The following is a 16480-nucleotide window of genomic DNA, read 5'->3' as shown; positions in this document are numbered from 1 at the left end:
GCCGCTGCCAGAAGCTCAAGAAGAAGTGGATCTTAGAGCGCACACCCGACAACCTGGCCTCCCTCAAAGACGCCAACCGTGAACACCACCAACGGATCCGAGTCGCCAAGCGCGCCCACTTCACTGAACGCATCAACAACAACGCCCACGACTGCAAAGAACTCTTCGGCATCGTAAAGGAACTCTCAAACCCCAACGCCAACTCCAACGACATCCCGCCCTCCCAGAAACTCTGCGACGACCTCTCCACCTTCTTCAACCAGAAAATCACAACCATCCACGACAGCTTCAACACCACTCCGCCGCCAGACCCCACCCCTGACATCTCCACAGACGCCTGCCGCCTCACCGCCTGGACCCACGTGGACGACAACGAAACAATGACAACCATGAACACCATCCACTCAGGCTCCCCCACGGACCCATGCCCACATCACGTGTTCAACAAAGCCAACGCCATCATCGCCCCCAAACTCCGCAAGATCATCAACCTCTCCTTCGACTCCGCCACCTTCCCAGACAGCTGGAAACACGCAGAAATCCAGCCCCTTCTCAAGAAACCCAAGGCTGACCCCAACGACCTCAAAAACTTCCGACCGATCTCTCTCCTCCCTTTTCCAGCAAAAGTCATCGAGAAGATCGTCAACACACAGCTCGCCCTCTTCCTCGAAGACAACTCCATCCTAGACCCCTCTCAATCCGGTTTCAGATGAAACCACAGCACCGAGACTGCACTCCTCGCCGCCACAGATGACATCAGAACTCAAATGGACAACGGCGAAACCTCGGCCCTCATCCTCCTCGACCTATCTGCCGCTTTTGACACAGTCTGCCACCGCACCCTACTGACCCGCCTCCATGAAGCCGGCATCCAAGATAAAGCCCTCAACTGGATCTCATCCTTCCTCTCCGACAGAACCCAGAGAGTACGACTCTCCCCTTTCCGCTCCAAAGCCACCAACCTCATCTGCGGCGTCCCCCAAGGCTCCTCCCTCAGCCCTACGTTGTTCAACGTCTACATGGCCCCCCTCGCTAAACTGGCCCGCCAACATCACCTCAGCATCATCTCCTACGCCGACGACACCCAGCTCGTCCTCTCCCTGACCAAAGACCCACTCACCGCCAAAACCAACCTCCACGAGGGACTAAAAGCCATCGCCGAGTGGATGAACGACAGCCGCCTGAAGCTCAACTCCGACAAGACGGAAGTCCTCATCCTCGGGCGCACCCCTTCGGCCTGGAACGACTCCTGGTGGCCCACTGACTTCGGTCCCCCACCCACCCCAGCCAGCCATGCAAGAAACCTCGGCTTCATCCTGGACTCCGCCCTCACCATGTCCAAACAGGTCAGCGCCGTCTCCTCTTCCTGCTTCAACACCCTTCGAATGCTCCGCAGAATTTTCAAGTGGATCCCAACAGGAACCAGAAAGACGGTGACCCAAGCCCTCGTCAGTAGCAGACTTGACTACGGCAACGCACTCTACACAGGCATCCCAACAAAAGACATCAAACGACTCCAGCGTATCCAAAATGCATCCGCCCGCCTGATCCTCGACATACCCCGCCGATGTCACATCTCCCCTCACCTGAAGGACCTCCACTGGCTCCCCGTGGACAAGAGGATCACCTTTAAACTCCTCACCCACGCTCACAAGGCTCTACACAACACCGGACCTACCTACCTCAACTCCAGACTCAACTTTTATGCCCCCACTCGTCAACTCCGCTCTGCCAATCTCGCCCTCGCCATCGTCCCCAGGATCCAGCGCAAGACCTCCGGCGGCAGATCCTTTTCCTTCCTCGCCGCCAAGACCTGGAACTCTCTCCCCACCTCACTACGCCAGACCCAGGACCTCCTCACCTTCAGGAGACTCCTCAAGACCTGGCTTTTCAACCGCTAACAGCTCACCCACCCCCCCCCCCAGCGCCTCGAAACCCTGACGGGTACATAGTGCGCTTTATAAATTTAATGATTGATTGATTGATTGATTGATTGATCATGGTTGCAGGCTGCACTAATCGCAAAGGTTCCCCCCTCCTCACTGACTCCTAAGATGATATTCTCACTATTTCCCATATTACAGGGATCAGCCAGGGTAGATGGTATGAGTGGTGTGGGGCCTCTAGGAACTAGGTAAGCAATCTGCTCAATCTCAGGGCTACTCGTTCCTACTCCCTATAGTCCATCTTTAAGTCAATCTACCTCAGAGAGGGAAGATGAGGAAAATCTGCGGCCTAGCTCAGGGGCAGACTGCGGCTGGGCACAGGGGTAGCCTCTGTGCGTCGTTAGTGGCTCGCTATTGGCTGCTGTAACTGCTGGGGGATGGAACACTTTGAGTCTACACAGAGAAACTTCCCCTGCTGAGGGATAGGGTCTACGGGCATTTGAGGAGAGCTGCTGGACAAGAGCTGGTGAGTTAAAATTAATGACAATACAGTCCCCCGTACCGAGCTTCTCCAACGAACCCACCCACCTCACCCTCCTCACCATCAGTATCGAGGGTACCATATGAAATGCAAATCTAGCATATGTGTGTAGCTAGTGTATAACCTTATTTTTCAGTTCGGGAAAAGATTCCGGGATATTGGTTTTAAGTTCAGGAACATTTGTGATAACAAGAACATATGGGCATGATTCCGGAGGAAGGTGTAAAGTTCTAGATCTAATTCCGCTGTTGATCTGCACCGTCTCCGGGGAGCCTGAATGGTGATGCTCATGAACAGAATTAGCTGTGCAAACTTTTATTGCTGTGTCATTACAAGAAGCTAGTCCTCCAGTTCCTTTCGGACGGAGGGCAGAAACCTTGGAATACTTATCCTTTGGGATGATGACCTCTCTTTCAGTTGAATCCCCCTCATAGTTCTTGTAAGCCTAGTACCAGTAAAATGGATTTTAACAAACTCTATAAAATGAAAAGTTACTTTGCTCGTTTGAGCCCAGTACATGATCTGACATTAAGTTTAAACATGATTTTTTAAGTGTTGAGAGAAGCAAATCGTAGCACTCTGAATGTGGCGGCAGAGAATGTTAAGCGTACTGTAAATTATTGCCACAATAACCACTCTAGTTATACCAGTACAATAATTTCCTTCTGGTCGAGCTAGAAGCCAATACTAAAAAGAGGTCTGATGTGGTTAACACTGTTCTTGCCACAACATTTTATTTTAAACTTTCAGGCATATTGTGAACTTATTTAATGTAACCGGTGCTCATGCAAAGTGCCCCAACACCTTCCAGTTCGGTCGAGTTCATGATTTATAAAAATGCAACAACAAAAAAACAAAAATAAGAAATAGTTCCTCAATCACAGTGAAAGCAGTAGATAGACACTAATTAGGTGAAAGCAACCTATACTTGGTGAACGTGCCACACAAAGATAAGGAAATGACACAGGGAGTGATGCCTTGCACGAGCTGCTGAATTAGAAAGCAGCAAAGAATGATAATGATGCAAAGTGATAGTAAGCAAGGAGGGGAGCAAAAGTCCCTTTTATGTTTTTTTTTGCTTAGATACATTAGATAATCGCCAAGTGACAGCACACACGTACTGTCTGCAGGAGAGACCTACAAAGAGAAATTGCGGGGATTTCAGGAACCACGCCGCCAGGACCCACAGACTCAGGAACTGCATCAACAGCAGCAGCATCAGCGTCTGCAGGAACAGCAGTGGCTGTAGCAGCTTGGGACTCAGTAAATACAAAAAGAGGAATAGCACAGCAGGTATTCCATGTGAAAAAGGAACTGAAACAACAGGAGTGTCATCAAGGCTACGGCTGAGAAAAGGAATTCAATAACAAGAGCAGCAGCATGGGCTGGAAAATCCAGTAGAGGAACGACACGCCCATGAATACCAGAAAGAAGAGCAGGACAACGGAAAAGCAGAAGCGGACTGTAGATTTAACAGGGGCATCAACACCAGTACCAGGAGAGGAGGATGGCAAGGTTGCAGGCGTAATCTTCAGCAAGATGAGTGGCAGCAGAAGCTGCAGGAATGGCAAAACCCCAAACAATAGCAGGAACAACAAAAATAAAGTATTCAGCAGAAACTGCAGTAATAGCAATAAGGACCAAAAACGGTGGGGCTGCAGGACCTATTCTAACAGGAGAAGCAACGAGAACAGTAATCACGGAGCACATAAAAGAACAAGCCGCAGACCTCGCAAGAACAGAAACTACTTGAGCCCCATGAATTACAACAGAATCAGCAAAAGTAAAGGGCTGTAGGAACAACGGTAACAGCTACTGCTCTGGAGAATTCCAGCTAGTGGTTTTCTTCTCCCTTGTTCCTGCTGCCTCTTTTATCCACCTTTTTGAGCCTTCTCTGTGGTCTGGTTGTTGTTTACTCGTTTTACTTCTCTGGAGCTGCCACTGGTGTTCTTCGTCGTGCAGGCGCACTGTTTAGGTTCTGCCACTCCTGTCGTGTTTTTTCAAGCTTCTGAAGCCATTTCTGCTGATTTACTGTTTGAATAACTTTTCTTTTTCTCCTACTGCCCAGGGTGAGTCCTGCCCTCGTGGGTCAGCGCGTGCTCTTGCTTTGACGTTCTAGTGCTTGTCACCTTTTGTCCTCCCTCCGACCGCTTGAACTCGTTTCTCCTGCAGACCTCCATCCTGTCACTCATCCTCAAGCTCCTGCTGCTCCGTCTAGTGTATTTCTGGCCCTGCCCCTTTCCCCATTGCCTACACGGCTTACGTCCACGCTTCCTCCGAATCCTTTGCTTATCTGGGCGTAGCCCTGGTTCCGCTTCTCCGCCCACAATACCTCAACCGTGGGAAAGACGTGCAGACTCCCGCCACGCCCCCTGGATGCAGCCCCGCCCATTGGAGCGTGGCTCCGGCCCCCTAGTGCCGCGCACTATAAGAGCCGCAGAGCCGCCTGTTGCCCTCCATCAGCCCCTGAGGAGCAGCGCGATGGTCAGCCCTGGAGCTGCAGCAAGATGCTGGATGGACACCTCCTGCAGGGCTGGCTAGCACTGGCCCTTCTGGCCCTGGCCTGTATAGGGCCCACGGCTGCTTACTTCGGGTAGGTCTGCGAGGAACCATGCAACTGCACCCAAAACCTAGAATAACTTTTGCTGGATGCACAACTTATTCTAAAAAGACCTTTAAGACCTTAAATGTATATGCGTTTGCTTATGTGGATTTTTTTTTCATTTTTGGATAACTGTTGCTGCCGCTTTCCATGTTTGACATTTACAAAACAGAAAAAGCGCCTCCAGTGCAGGAGCATGCATGATCGCCCGGGCTACGAGATAGGAGGTGAAGCTGTACTCAGGGGTTCTGCAGACAGGTCTTTCCGGGGGGTCTTGCAGAGAACCCATCACCCCTTGCAACTTCTAACACTTTAATGAAAGTCTTAAATCATCCGGCTTCATGTGTAATTACTTCCTTAATTTCTGTGTTTCCTTGACATTGCGGGTCCTAATCTCCAAATGTTCAATTATATGAATGTAAAGAAAAACAGATGAATAGATGGACAACCCCGGCCCCTTGACATGGGATACCCTTAGGCGCCTGTGAAGGTGGCGCCCTTTTGGAAGCAGGCACTGTTTTATTAGTTTGGCAGCTCCCGAGAGACAATGCATGCCAATCAGTGTCAATAGGCACCACATGCGAGCCATATCCTCTTCAAGTGGGTAGCAGCTTCAGGTATCCATTTAGTTCTCTATTACCCCCACTCATCCGGGTATGGATAGTTCTCTGGTTCTGCTGTCACCCTCAAGCATCCCCCTCAGACACTTTCTTGTTATTTCTTTAAAGTGCCGTCTTAAGTGGTTCGCTTAATGTCTACTGCTCTACCAAGAACCCTGCGATGTATTCTTCCTGGCTCTGTGAAATGGTTTTCATTAACTGTCCCACCAAATTGATATTTTACCTAGCCCTGCGCGTGCCAGAATTTCATTTCCCCTTCTTCACTGTGCAGAACATGGACAAGCACTTTAGATGAGCCTTGTTCTTGAAACCGCAGTTCGTACAATTTCATATCATACCCGGTATGCCCAGTTATTTGCCTGTAGGTTTGCTTATCCTTTCACATGTGCTCTCTCTTCCTGCTTGCAATTTTAGTAATCCAACTCGGAGTTGCTGCGTTTTTTTCATTAACCGCAACTGAGATTTGTGATTTTCTGTTCCAGGGTAGGAATGTTTAATAAGGGGGATTCTCGTATGCCAGATTGTCTGGCGTTTAACAGGCTTGGCTTTATTTCAAATACACACCATATTCAGTTGGCCTCTGTGTAGTTTCTGTAACCTCACTTGGATTTATCACTTTTTTGCTGGTGGAGGCTTTCCCTGTTGTGTTTTATAGCGAGGGCGTGTCGATGTGGATATGCAGGCATATCTGTTTCTCTTGTCGCCGACACCACGGACTCCTTTTCCGTGCAGCGGGGGGGGGGGGGGGTGAAACATTTTGAATTTACTTAATCTTTTAAGGAGGATTTTTTTGGGGTCCGGGGTGGAGGGAGGGGGGGAGCGAGGGGAATGTATTTCCTCCTCACCACAAATAACTTATGCTGTTGCTTTACACTACGTAGCCCACACTCCGGATGAAAACTATGATAAACCAATCAACTTCGTTTTGAAGAATTATTGTTTTTAATCTCTTTTATAGACAGCACTGAAGAGAGATGATTCCGCTGCATATGTCAAATCTGTTTATATTTCTGAATGTGTACACTAAAGCCGATTTTAGGAGTCGAATGACACATGAGATTGCAAAGCAGTTGTTGAAACTTCGGTTTTTCCCTAGCTTTATGTTTGCTGGCGTTTGTTGAATTACAGTATCAGTGTTTATTTTCCTCGTTACTCCTCCTCTCTGTATAGTTTATTTAAGGTTTGTAAAGCGCAGGGTTCCTTCTCCCCCTCTAGATTCCCAGATTCCCCTGCTTTGTGGTTCTGTGGTTTTTGGAGGGGCCCTTTCGTTTCCTTTCTTTCCCCTGGAATAGTGTCAACATTTCAGGGCAGATAAGAGTGACGTGCGTTCCTTTTCCACTCGCCTCGCTTTTCTCATGCAATGTAGCTCTCTTTTGCGTTCAAAGAAAAAATTTGTATCGGCAGATAACACTTTCTTGCCTTTCTCGTTTCACCTGTCAGCTGCTTACCCAGTAAAATAAAAACATTAATAATGTTTTAGTGCAGTTTGAGCACTCGTCCAGCAGGGGGGTGTATTAACTCATTAATGAGAAACGCTGAAGTTGGGATTCCTGCAGGTGTATCCTGTTCTCAAAGAAAATAAAATACTGTCGTGGGAATTTTTGTGTTTTTCTGTTTTTTCTGATTTCATGTTTCAAAAACGTTATCAGAGGGCGTTCCTTTCTCTAAATAGGCACCAGTTTAGCCATAGCACTGATGAGGTTCGCCCCCCGTTTAAAATGTGCCTTACGATTTATGTGCATTGAAGTCCCTGCTGAATTTGCTTGAGATATTTGTTGTATTTGGGGAGGAACTGTGAACTCTCGCTAAAGGATGCCGCAGTTCCATGCACTCACAGTTCGATTCGCTCTTGCGTGTTGTGAAAGAGATTGGCCCATCGGAAAATGGAGGGATTTCGCAACTTTGGGCTCAGAACAACGGTGGGACTTGGCTGGGGTGTGGCTACCATTGTTGCAGCAGGTGCAGTGGCACCGAGGCTCAAAGCCCTCAGGGCCCATTGAACCCAGACAGTTGATGTATCTTGCTGTCACTAACAGCAGTCAAAGGCGCAGTTTTCCTTCCTTATTCCAGCACCCATGACATACTTGCTACGCTTTGGGAGCTCGGTTACAGTCAGTCACATGTCGTGAGGGCCTCTTCGCCGCTCTATAATGAAAGTTCACTTCCAATTTCGCTGCAGTCCTGGCTGCGCCTGACAATGGACCGACACTGAGCGGAGCTCACAGATGTTCTTTTATAGTCGCCATGTTTTTTTTTTCCAGAATTCCAAAAACGTGTGCGAGCAGTGAAGGTGGTTTTCCTGCTAACTATAGGTCTTCGCTTTCATAGTTAGCGTGTGGCGAATACTTCTTGGGGAAAAAAAATAATGCTGTCGTCAAATTCTAAGCAGACCACTGAGCAGTGCGTTTTTTTTCCACACACAGAAGACGTTTTGACTCCCGTGGAGCCCAGAGAGTGTCACTCTGCATTGATTTCCTTGGTACCATTAAACGCGATACTCGCGAACCGGGAAAAGTGTTAACAGTCACGTTGTATGTGGGCCAGAGTTCAGTATGGCTTCGAGCCAGCATTGTCGTGTTTGAGATTCTCTGGGGTAGTTTGCAGTTTAAGGATCGGAACCCCCGTATATTACGGGGAGGGGTGGGGGCACAACGGAAACACATGGCTTTTCGTCGCGTTGTGGATTAGTCCACACCCCTACAGCCTGTTTCCATGGTCGGATGACTATGAATGCAGTGTTTCACAATACTGTTTTATTTGTTCTCATGATTTTGTTATTGATAAACATTACACCTTGCAGTTGCTTTGTCTAAGAATAGCGTTACCTGGGCTTCTAGTCGGACTTTGCTAGAATAGCGCCCTGGCCGGAAATACTTTTGACCCCCTTCCTGCTTCTGGTGAATAAAATGAGGTATCAGGGAGGCACTTTTGTGTTCAATGGTCAGTCCCCAGCTGATTACATAAGAGCGGCTGGCCTCTGAACTCATGTCTATGCACCTCTCCAAACTCCCCCGAATCACACAGATTAGCTCCTTACGATGGCGCCAAGATGTTTGCAGGAAGGGGGTAATAGTGTGTGACAGCGGGGTTTGGAGAGGAAGATGGGGTAAAATAAGAAGGCTAACAGAATATTAAAACAGCGTGACAGGGACTCTGCCTGTCATCTGGAACCAGGTGACAGGTACTCGGCTGTCTGCATGATCGTAATGCAGTCGGCTCTCTACGGCCGTCTGAAGGTTTGCGCGCTAGCCCCAGCTCTCCCACGCCAAAAGCCGGCTCTGTTCTCGAGGACTCTTCGCGCCTTCTCTTGCTTTGGTAGAATTGCTCAGTGGGTTGATAGTGTGCTACGGAGGTGTTTTTGTTAACTCGAAAATCGTGCTGTACCACCAGCTCGTCTATTGTAATTTACCTCATTACCACCTGATGGCGCAACAGAGTCGCACATGTAAAGATCGTTTTTTCAATGTGTTCTGCTCATTGTCAAAAGGACAAAATGATCGCCAACTGTACACCATTATTTATATTAGTTATTGGCGGGTTGAGCCCAGTTAAACTTCCTGAATTTTAGACTCATGTCACACTCGAGGATACCCTGGTTGCAGATATACCTCTTTCAAGGATTGAGTTACAATAAAACAAATAGGGATTCCCCCGGGTCCTTTATTTCGTCCTATACAACAAAACATATTCAAGTCTCCAACAGAAGGCCTTCGTTCGTTTCCGTGGAGCTTTCCTGAGTAGCATACAGCCAAAAGAGAGAGGAACATACGTCTTCGTGAATTGTAGGTGATATGTTTGAGGGCCACTCTGCAAGATATCCTGCCGCCTGTAGACTTATTGGTCCTGAACGTAGAAGCTTCTTACGTAATTACGTCACTCACCCACTTGTTTTTCAGGTCAAGACGGAGCTTCCGAGCTTTATGAGCCAGTTGCTACCCACACCCCTACTGGACTAAAGATCTCCATAAGGGGCAGCTCGATGCATCAACCATACTCCTCCCTGGCTTACTCTTTGGTACCTCTGGCACAAGTACTGGATGGCTTTTTGAGTGGGTTATGGCAGAAGAGCGGTGGACTCACGGGGGTTGAGAGAATCACAGTCAATGTAGAAATTATTTTTAATAAACTATGACCCCAAAGAAAAGTGAAACAAGGAAATGTGAGATAGCAAAATTGGCATGGCTTCCTTAATTTGCTATAAACTGTTTTTTTTAAACTACATTTGCTAGTTAAGGCACCTGCTGCAGATATTTATGTGGGTCCAGCAGGTTTCAGGTTATACCACTGGTAAATTATCCCTAGCGGTTAATATGCTTGCTTGTGAGAGCTACGTAGGCTCTCTTTTAACAGGTGAGAATCATCAGAACATAGCTCCGAGGCTCAGACTGCCTGTTGCAGAGCATGGCATGTGCATGTAAGTTACAGATTAATATCTTATGTAAAGTACCACAGTAGTTTAATGATTTTGTCGCTGATGACCTTGTGTCCCAGGATGCTTGTTTCCGGTCAAGGGAGGACCTGGCCTAGCAGTTTGAGCTGGACTGTTCTCATGGGGAACTGGGTCAAGACTAATTTGCATATGGTTGGGTCCAAACTGGGGTGGCATGGTGAGCAAAAGAATTGACGGATTAAACCCTCTTGGGCAGTGCTTAATTTGTGCTTATTGTTTCCGGTGCAAATCACCTGCACTTATTTTTGAGGATCAGCACTTATTTTTCTGCCTCAAGTATTTACTGCGAGCAAAAGACACATATGGGAAAGACTGGGGAAGAGAAAAACGAAAAAGTATCACAATGGGAGAAAGCGGAAAGCTGCAAGAGTGAGCTGAAGGGGCAGGGAGTGGCTTTAAATGGATTGAAGAGGCCTGAAATGGCTTCAGGATTATGATGCCTCAGTATTCCGGGTTCTCACATTTAATTGCAGCAGCTGAATGTTTAAGAGGAGGGCTGTGGGCACCGCCCATTTTTATTTACAAATTAAGCACTGGACTGGGGGTGAATATTTGATTGGTTCTGCATGCCGTCCATCATTTGTGTTTGTTTCACCTTCTGTTGCTAGCAGATTGCAAGTTTTGTTCCTGGCAAAATAAAATAACTTAGTTAAACACCTGCTTTAAACAGCTCTATATCATTTGGAATGCAAAAGTTGAAACTTTTAAGGGTTAAACTTAATTTAGTCTTTCGGCATTTAAAGCTTGTTGAATTTGGAAATTTGTAGGAAGCAAATAAACACTTAACAGTTAAAATGTTTTCCTTATTGATAGATAAATGATTTTTGGTGTGCTTACACTTGCAGAAAGGGGTATGTGGTATTTCTACAGAGTAAGGACAGATCTACATATTTTACATAGAGCGGATGTTTGCAAAAGTCAAAATTACCTTCAAATATTAGCTTATCTCTTAGCAACTTGTGAATTTACACGGTGTAGAATTTCTTTGTTTTTTCTGATTGGCTGCCAGGGCATCATTTAGACACATTTCATTACATTCTCTGTGATATGAGATCATATCGGACACTGTACAGGACACCTGCGGGACAGTTCGAAGGGACAGACCCAAGAACAGCATTTTGACCAGGAATTCAGTGATTCAGATCTGATGGTGCTTCCTCTGCTTGTGCAGGTGGATTGCATTTTGTGCCCGTTTGGTTTAGGGCCTCTTTGCTGAGATGAGAAAAGTAGTGAAAGATAGTGTCTTTTCCTGTCATTGTCATACTGGTTGAACACTATCCACTGTATTCCATAAATACACGATTGAATGCATTTTCAGTTAGTGGTAAACATTAATAATTATATCTGGATGTGGTCATTCCAGGAAAGAGTATCTGACTAAACTAAAAAAAAAAAAAATAATACACTTTATATCCATGACCCAACGTTGTTGCTCTGTTGCAATTAAACAGTAAAACCCGAGCAGAAGGTGGTAAATTAGTGTAGTGAGATAAAATGTCACTATAGTGAGCATACAGGGACTGTAGCAATGCATGATTAGTCTTTCTTCTGACGGTTCCACAGGTTGACTATCATAAAAGTAACTCCTTCCAACTTCCAGTGAACAATGACTTTGTTGCTTAATGTAATGGCAAAGCCTGGCTTCTTCCCTTCATAATGGATATCTTCAAGGCAACCACTACTGTCTATCGTTGCAATTACATTGGTGAAATAATTAGACAGCGCTGTATGTTCACAAACAGCTCTATGCTTTCGCTTGTGCCTTCCGAGGCCTCCAGAATGTAACTGTCCATTTTGTTACAGTACCTGGGTTAGGGGTGTTCCTAAAGCCTTCCAGTTTTGACATATAATGCAATTGACATATAGTTATTGCACAGGATGACACAGTTTGTTTCAATTTTAAAGCATGTATGTTTACTTGATGTCAGCAATCTATCCATTTTCAAACTACCCTTGATGACGCCATAATGTGTAAAAATTGGCCCTGGCAGATGTCTTGTGTGTGGTAGCTAAATTGCTAGTTTGTGGCTCCAGGAGACCTGATGTTGTACTCTGCCTTAAATCCGGGTTCCCATACTTGAGCGGTTACTATGACCGGAAGCTAGGATGCCGTCTAAACACATTTCCCCTTCTTCGTAATTAACATATTTACCAAAAGCCGGAAGTGCCTAGAATAAATGCTGTTTGTAGAGAACAGCATATGAGGAAATATATTCTTTCAGCAAGAATATTATTAACTGCAACAGCTAGATGCGTTGTTGCTTGCTTCCTCAGTGTGAATTTACCCCTTGGAGCAAGCTAGGATTTGGCGACTCCTTACAAATACATTTTATGAATGACAGTGCAGTTGTTAGGTCTTGCCTACCAGACAGCACCAGATCTGTCTCATCGCACAAAATACCTATTGTCAGCTTACAGTGGGCTTCATGCCCAGCCATTGCTTACCATTAGTTGGCTTTATAGTGACTCTCATTTGCTTTATTGGTTAGCTTGTCTGGGCTTTCCTTCTTCTTCTTCTTCTCCTTCTTCTTGTTTTTGTCCAACCCCAGGAGTATAGCCTCACTACTTGTGTCCTTCCATGGCTTACTTTTTAGGCACTACTAATTTTTTGGTTATGCACTCCATGAGAGTGCTGCTGTTTTCCAGCTGTGTACTTCTCTTCCTTCCTCTGTTGTGTTCCATGTTGCTCTCCCTCACTCATGTTTTCTTGTATTTACCGATTCATCTCGCATGGGTAAATAAAAAAAATCCTTTTCGCATCATTTTGTAAGCGCACATGTATAATGCTTATTGGTGTATGAAATAACTCAACCACCTGCCGATGGTGCTAGTCTTCATTTAGTTTGGAAAACTAAACAACTGTACTCTTAAAAATTAATGGTTGCTTCTTCTTCCGTATAATTTTGGGTATTTTTCTTAATCCCTCCGCAATCCATCTGGCACAAGATCTCTTTTAATTCTATGTATTCCTTCAATATTTATAATGTTTTAATAATGATAGTACTGTACTCAACTGTCCGACAACGAAGTTCATGCTAAAAGAAAATACATGATTATAAATACATGGCATGGTTAAGAAATACAATGTTTCCTAAATCTCTGCAAGGAATCTGCTTTTGAAGGTAGATTCTGGGACTTTTCCTGGTGGAATAGTGGCAGACGTCGGAAAAGAGGTTGAGGTGACTTCACCCAGAGCAGAGAGACAAAACACAAAAGGAAAAAATAAGTATGAAATGAAAGATGGAAAACAGTGACAAAGGGAGAAAGCAGGAATGGAAAATAACCTGCAAAAGTGAGATAAAGAGGTAGTTAGTGTCTGGTGGTGGATCAAAGAGATATGAGGTAAAAACAAGACTACGCAGGCTTGGTGTTCTGCTATCCTGATATTCAATAGACTGCTTCAAAGGAAAATATTGAGCCCATACACTTGCTGCTTTACTAACTAAGCACTGGGATATAGAAATTAACATATGTTGACTATTATCAGATTATGTGATTTAGAGAAAATAGCGGTCCCGACAGATCTTAGCCACTAGACTCCACCACTTCCCCACAGCAGTACTAGGAAGGGGAAGTGCCCAATATTAGTAAGCACTACCCTAACTTCTTCTACTGGGCTGAAGTTATAGAAACACCTTATACGTAGGCATACCTGCCTTAGTGAGTCAGTGACATATTTGTAATCATAGCGTATATCCTAAGGCTTCTTGACACTAAAAACTTATAACTGACGCTAGAACAGCAAACAGACAACGGAAAGTGTGATAAAGTTGAAATTTTACTCAAGGACTTTCTGCTATGACTGACCAGCTGCCGGAAATCTGAAGTAAACTAGTGCCAGAGCGGCAGGGATAATACAGAAAAGACTCAGACACAGACAAGAGTGTCTGAAATAGAGATCCTGCAGCAGAAAATGAGCACTGTAGTGAAGTCCATGCAACCCGACACTGCTATGTAATTTCAACATCACACCTTGGGGTTAATACTCGGGATAACTCACTGAGCCTTGCAGAATATCTTGAAATCGATTTGTTGCAGGCCCGAAGCCAATGTAAAGAGTAGCGCACTTCTGATATGCGAAGTATGTGCCATTCTCTGAGCACTATTGGTCGCCAATAGTGCTATCTGGGAGCCCCTGGTAAGCTGAATCAAGTCTTGATAAAATTTCTCTTCTGACCACTGGAGATTGCAAATGCGAGAGGAGAAAAAGGAAGAATTTTCTTCGAAGCCTCGCCCAGAGAAAGTATGACAGTTTCACAGTTTTGCCCTGTTCTGTTCTTAATAACACAGAATCGCAACAAAAGCCAAGGTTCTTTACCTTGATCTATGGGGAGAGAGGCAACTCCAGAGTACTGAGTCAGTTGGTGTGTTTCTTTAAGCAACCTTGACAATGAGGAAAAACTTTGTCTTGCTCAGGCTCAGCTTCAGAAGATTCTCACTTTATCAAGTGTGGATGCCAAAAGTCGAGAGTGTAGAGTTTACTGAAGTTCAAACTGAGAGTAATTAAAGTAGAGTCAGCAGAGTGTCATCAGTCCAGGAAACCGGATCTGTACCACAAGATCAGCTCAAATAGTTCCTCATCATATACAACTAACAGTAACATTTGCAACTAACACTACCAACTAACCCTGGGAATTATGGAGAGCCCCAATCAGGGCGAAAGTGGTCTTGGGTTGCTTATGTTCTTGTTCAGAGAGGACCTGGCTTACAGGTTCAGACTGAACTATTCCTCTTGAGCAGGGTCAAGCCTGACTTGCACATGGCTGGGTCTAGTCCGAGATGGCATGGTGGGCAGAAGAATAATGGGCGGAATGGTACTGCCAGTGATTGACAGTGGTTAGACTTGTTGCATGCATCCTCCCATCACCTTTTATGTACTCGATGTAGCTTACTGCCTGTGCATAAATTACTTCAACGCCTTGTCAGAGGGAGTAATCACTGTATAATTTTGCAGTCTACGGGTCTAAAAAAAACAGAAACAAATTTTAAAAGCTTTCTTTGGCTATCCATGCAGGTGCCGATCTCATTTGTGCAGTTGATTTTTTTTTTTTTAACATCCTCCACTAGGACCACCAGACTTTCCCTTTAATCAGTCCCTCTCATCATGTCTCTGTATACTACCAACCAAACGCCTGATGATGAAAACGTTATTTTCCCAGTGTCCGTGCCAGGGGCAGCAGTTGTTACTATGAGGCCTCTACTGTCTGATCATGTGAATACTTTGGAGGCCATGTAAGCCCTTGGTGTTTAATGAACGACTGCCCTCTTTCCACTTGCCACTTATTTTTACCTCTCTTAGAAGGGCCTAAAAGCAGTTGACTTTTTCAGCGTGCATTATACAAAATAATAATTAACATAATATGAGTGACCGAGTGTGTGCGTGTATAGGGGACTCTAAGGACCCAGCAGTTTCCAACAAGTCACTACCACCTGCTGTACATACAGAGATTTTATGAAAAGGGAGGAAGTTCCCACAGCGTTGTCAGAATAGTAACACGCTTCATCCTCATTTCACTAAAAATGACCTTTGGAATTATTCGGCTAAATACATTGACAATGCCTACCGTATCTGTGGTTACAGAGTGAAGGATGCATCAAAAGTCACAGCAATCATTGCCTAGAGCATGCAATCTTACCCTACTTGCCCTACCCTGTCTTTCCTTGCACACCAGCGCATTGAGGGCACCCAACCATCACTGTTTTCCTGCAGTGGATCCCCATGCCATCCTTCAGGGACATCAGAATAGTGAGTGTATTACATGTGCAAATTTCCATCATATCTATATCATATGCATCTATTAGGGAGTACAAAGTTGCAAAGGTGTTTTTTTTGCAACCTTAAGAACGGTCAATGGATAAGTTTGCAAGTTTGAAAGGTTTTTCATTTGGCTGCACTTGTGTGCATCTTCTCTTCTCGTGAATGGCTGCTCTTTCCTACACTAAACAATGGTAATAGCACATTAATTACTCTGTGCAAATTTCTAAAATGCTCTAAATCTGTGAAGGGCAAGGATACTGAGTATAGTTTTGACAGGGGATAGGGTAGTATGTTACGTGTTATCTTATAAATGCCAATCATGTCACCTTCCCTCACTTAACAATGGTAATAAATACTATAGATAGGAGCTAATTACACTCCATGCACAAACATAATTACAATAAAGTTCCCATAATCTCTAAATTGCTCAATCTATGAATGGACGGATCCGTGAGATGAGTAATGGAACAGAATATGGTTTCCATGGGGGTTGGCAGCTATATGTTATGTGTTATGTAATTAAATTATGTTTAACCATGTAACTAATTAAAAAATGGCTCTTCACTTTGGAATTCCTCTATATTGCTTGTGGAATTCCTCTCAATCAGGAACATAGAGTGTGC

The 16480-nt window shown here is 45.2% G+C and overlaps 1 protein-coding gene across 1 annotated transcript in view; it reads left to right on the top strand.

Annotated features, from left to right (window-relative positions):
* Positions 1-4893: 4893 nt before the first annotated feature.
* WNT9A (Wnt family member 9A) overlaps positions 4894-16480 on the top strand; it is a 230130-nt gene continuing 218543 nt past the window's right edge. The window contains exon 1 of the mRNA XM_069210979.1: positions 4894-5020. Coding sequence (XP_069067080.1) covers positions 4935-5020 — 86 coding nt within the window. The 5' untranslated portion in view covers positions 4894-4934. The remainder of the gene's footprint in view (positions 5021-16480) is intronic.

The sequence above is a fragment of the Pleurodeles waltl genome, chromosome 10, assembly GCF_031143425.1.
Source record: "Pleurodeles waltl isolate 20211129_DDA chromosome 10, aPleWal1.hap1.20221129, whole genome shotgun sequence".
NCBI classification, from domain to species: Eukaryota; Metazoa; Chordata; class Amphibia; order Caudata; family Salamandridae; genus Pleurodeles; species Pleurodeles waltl.
The sequence above is the reverse complement of the archived record's forward strand: the minus strand, read 5'-3'. Positions and strand labels throughout refer to the sequence as shown.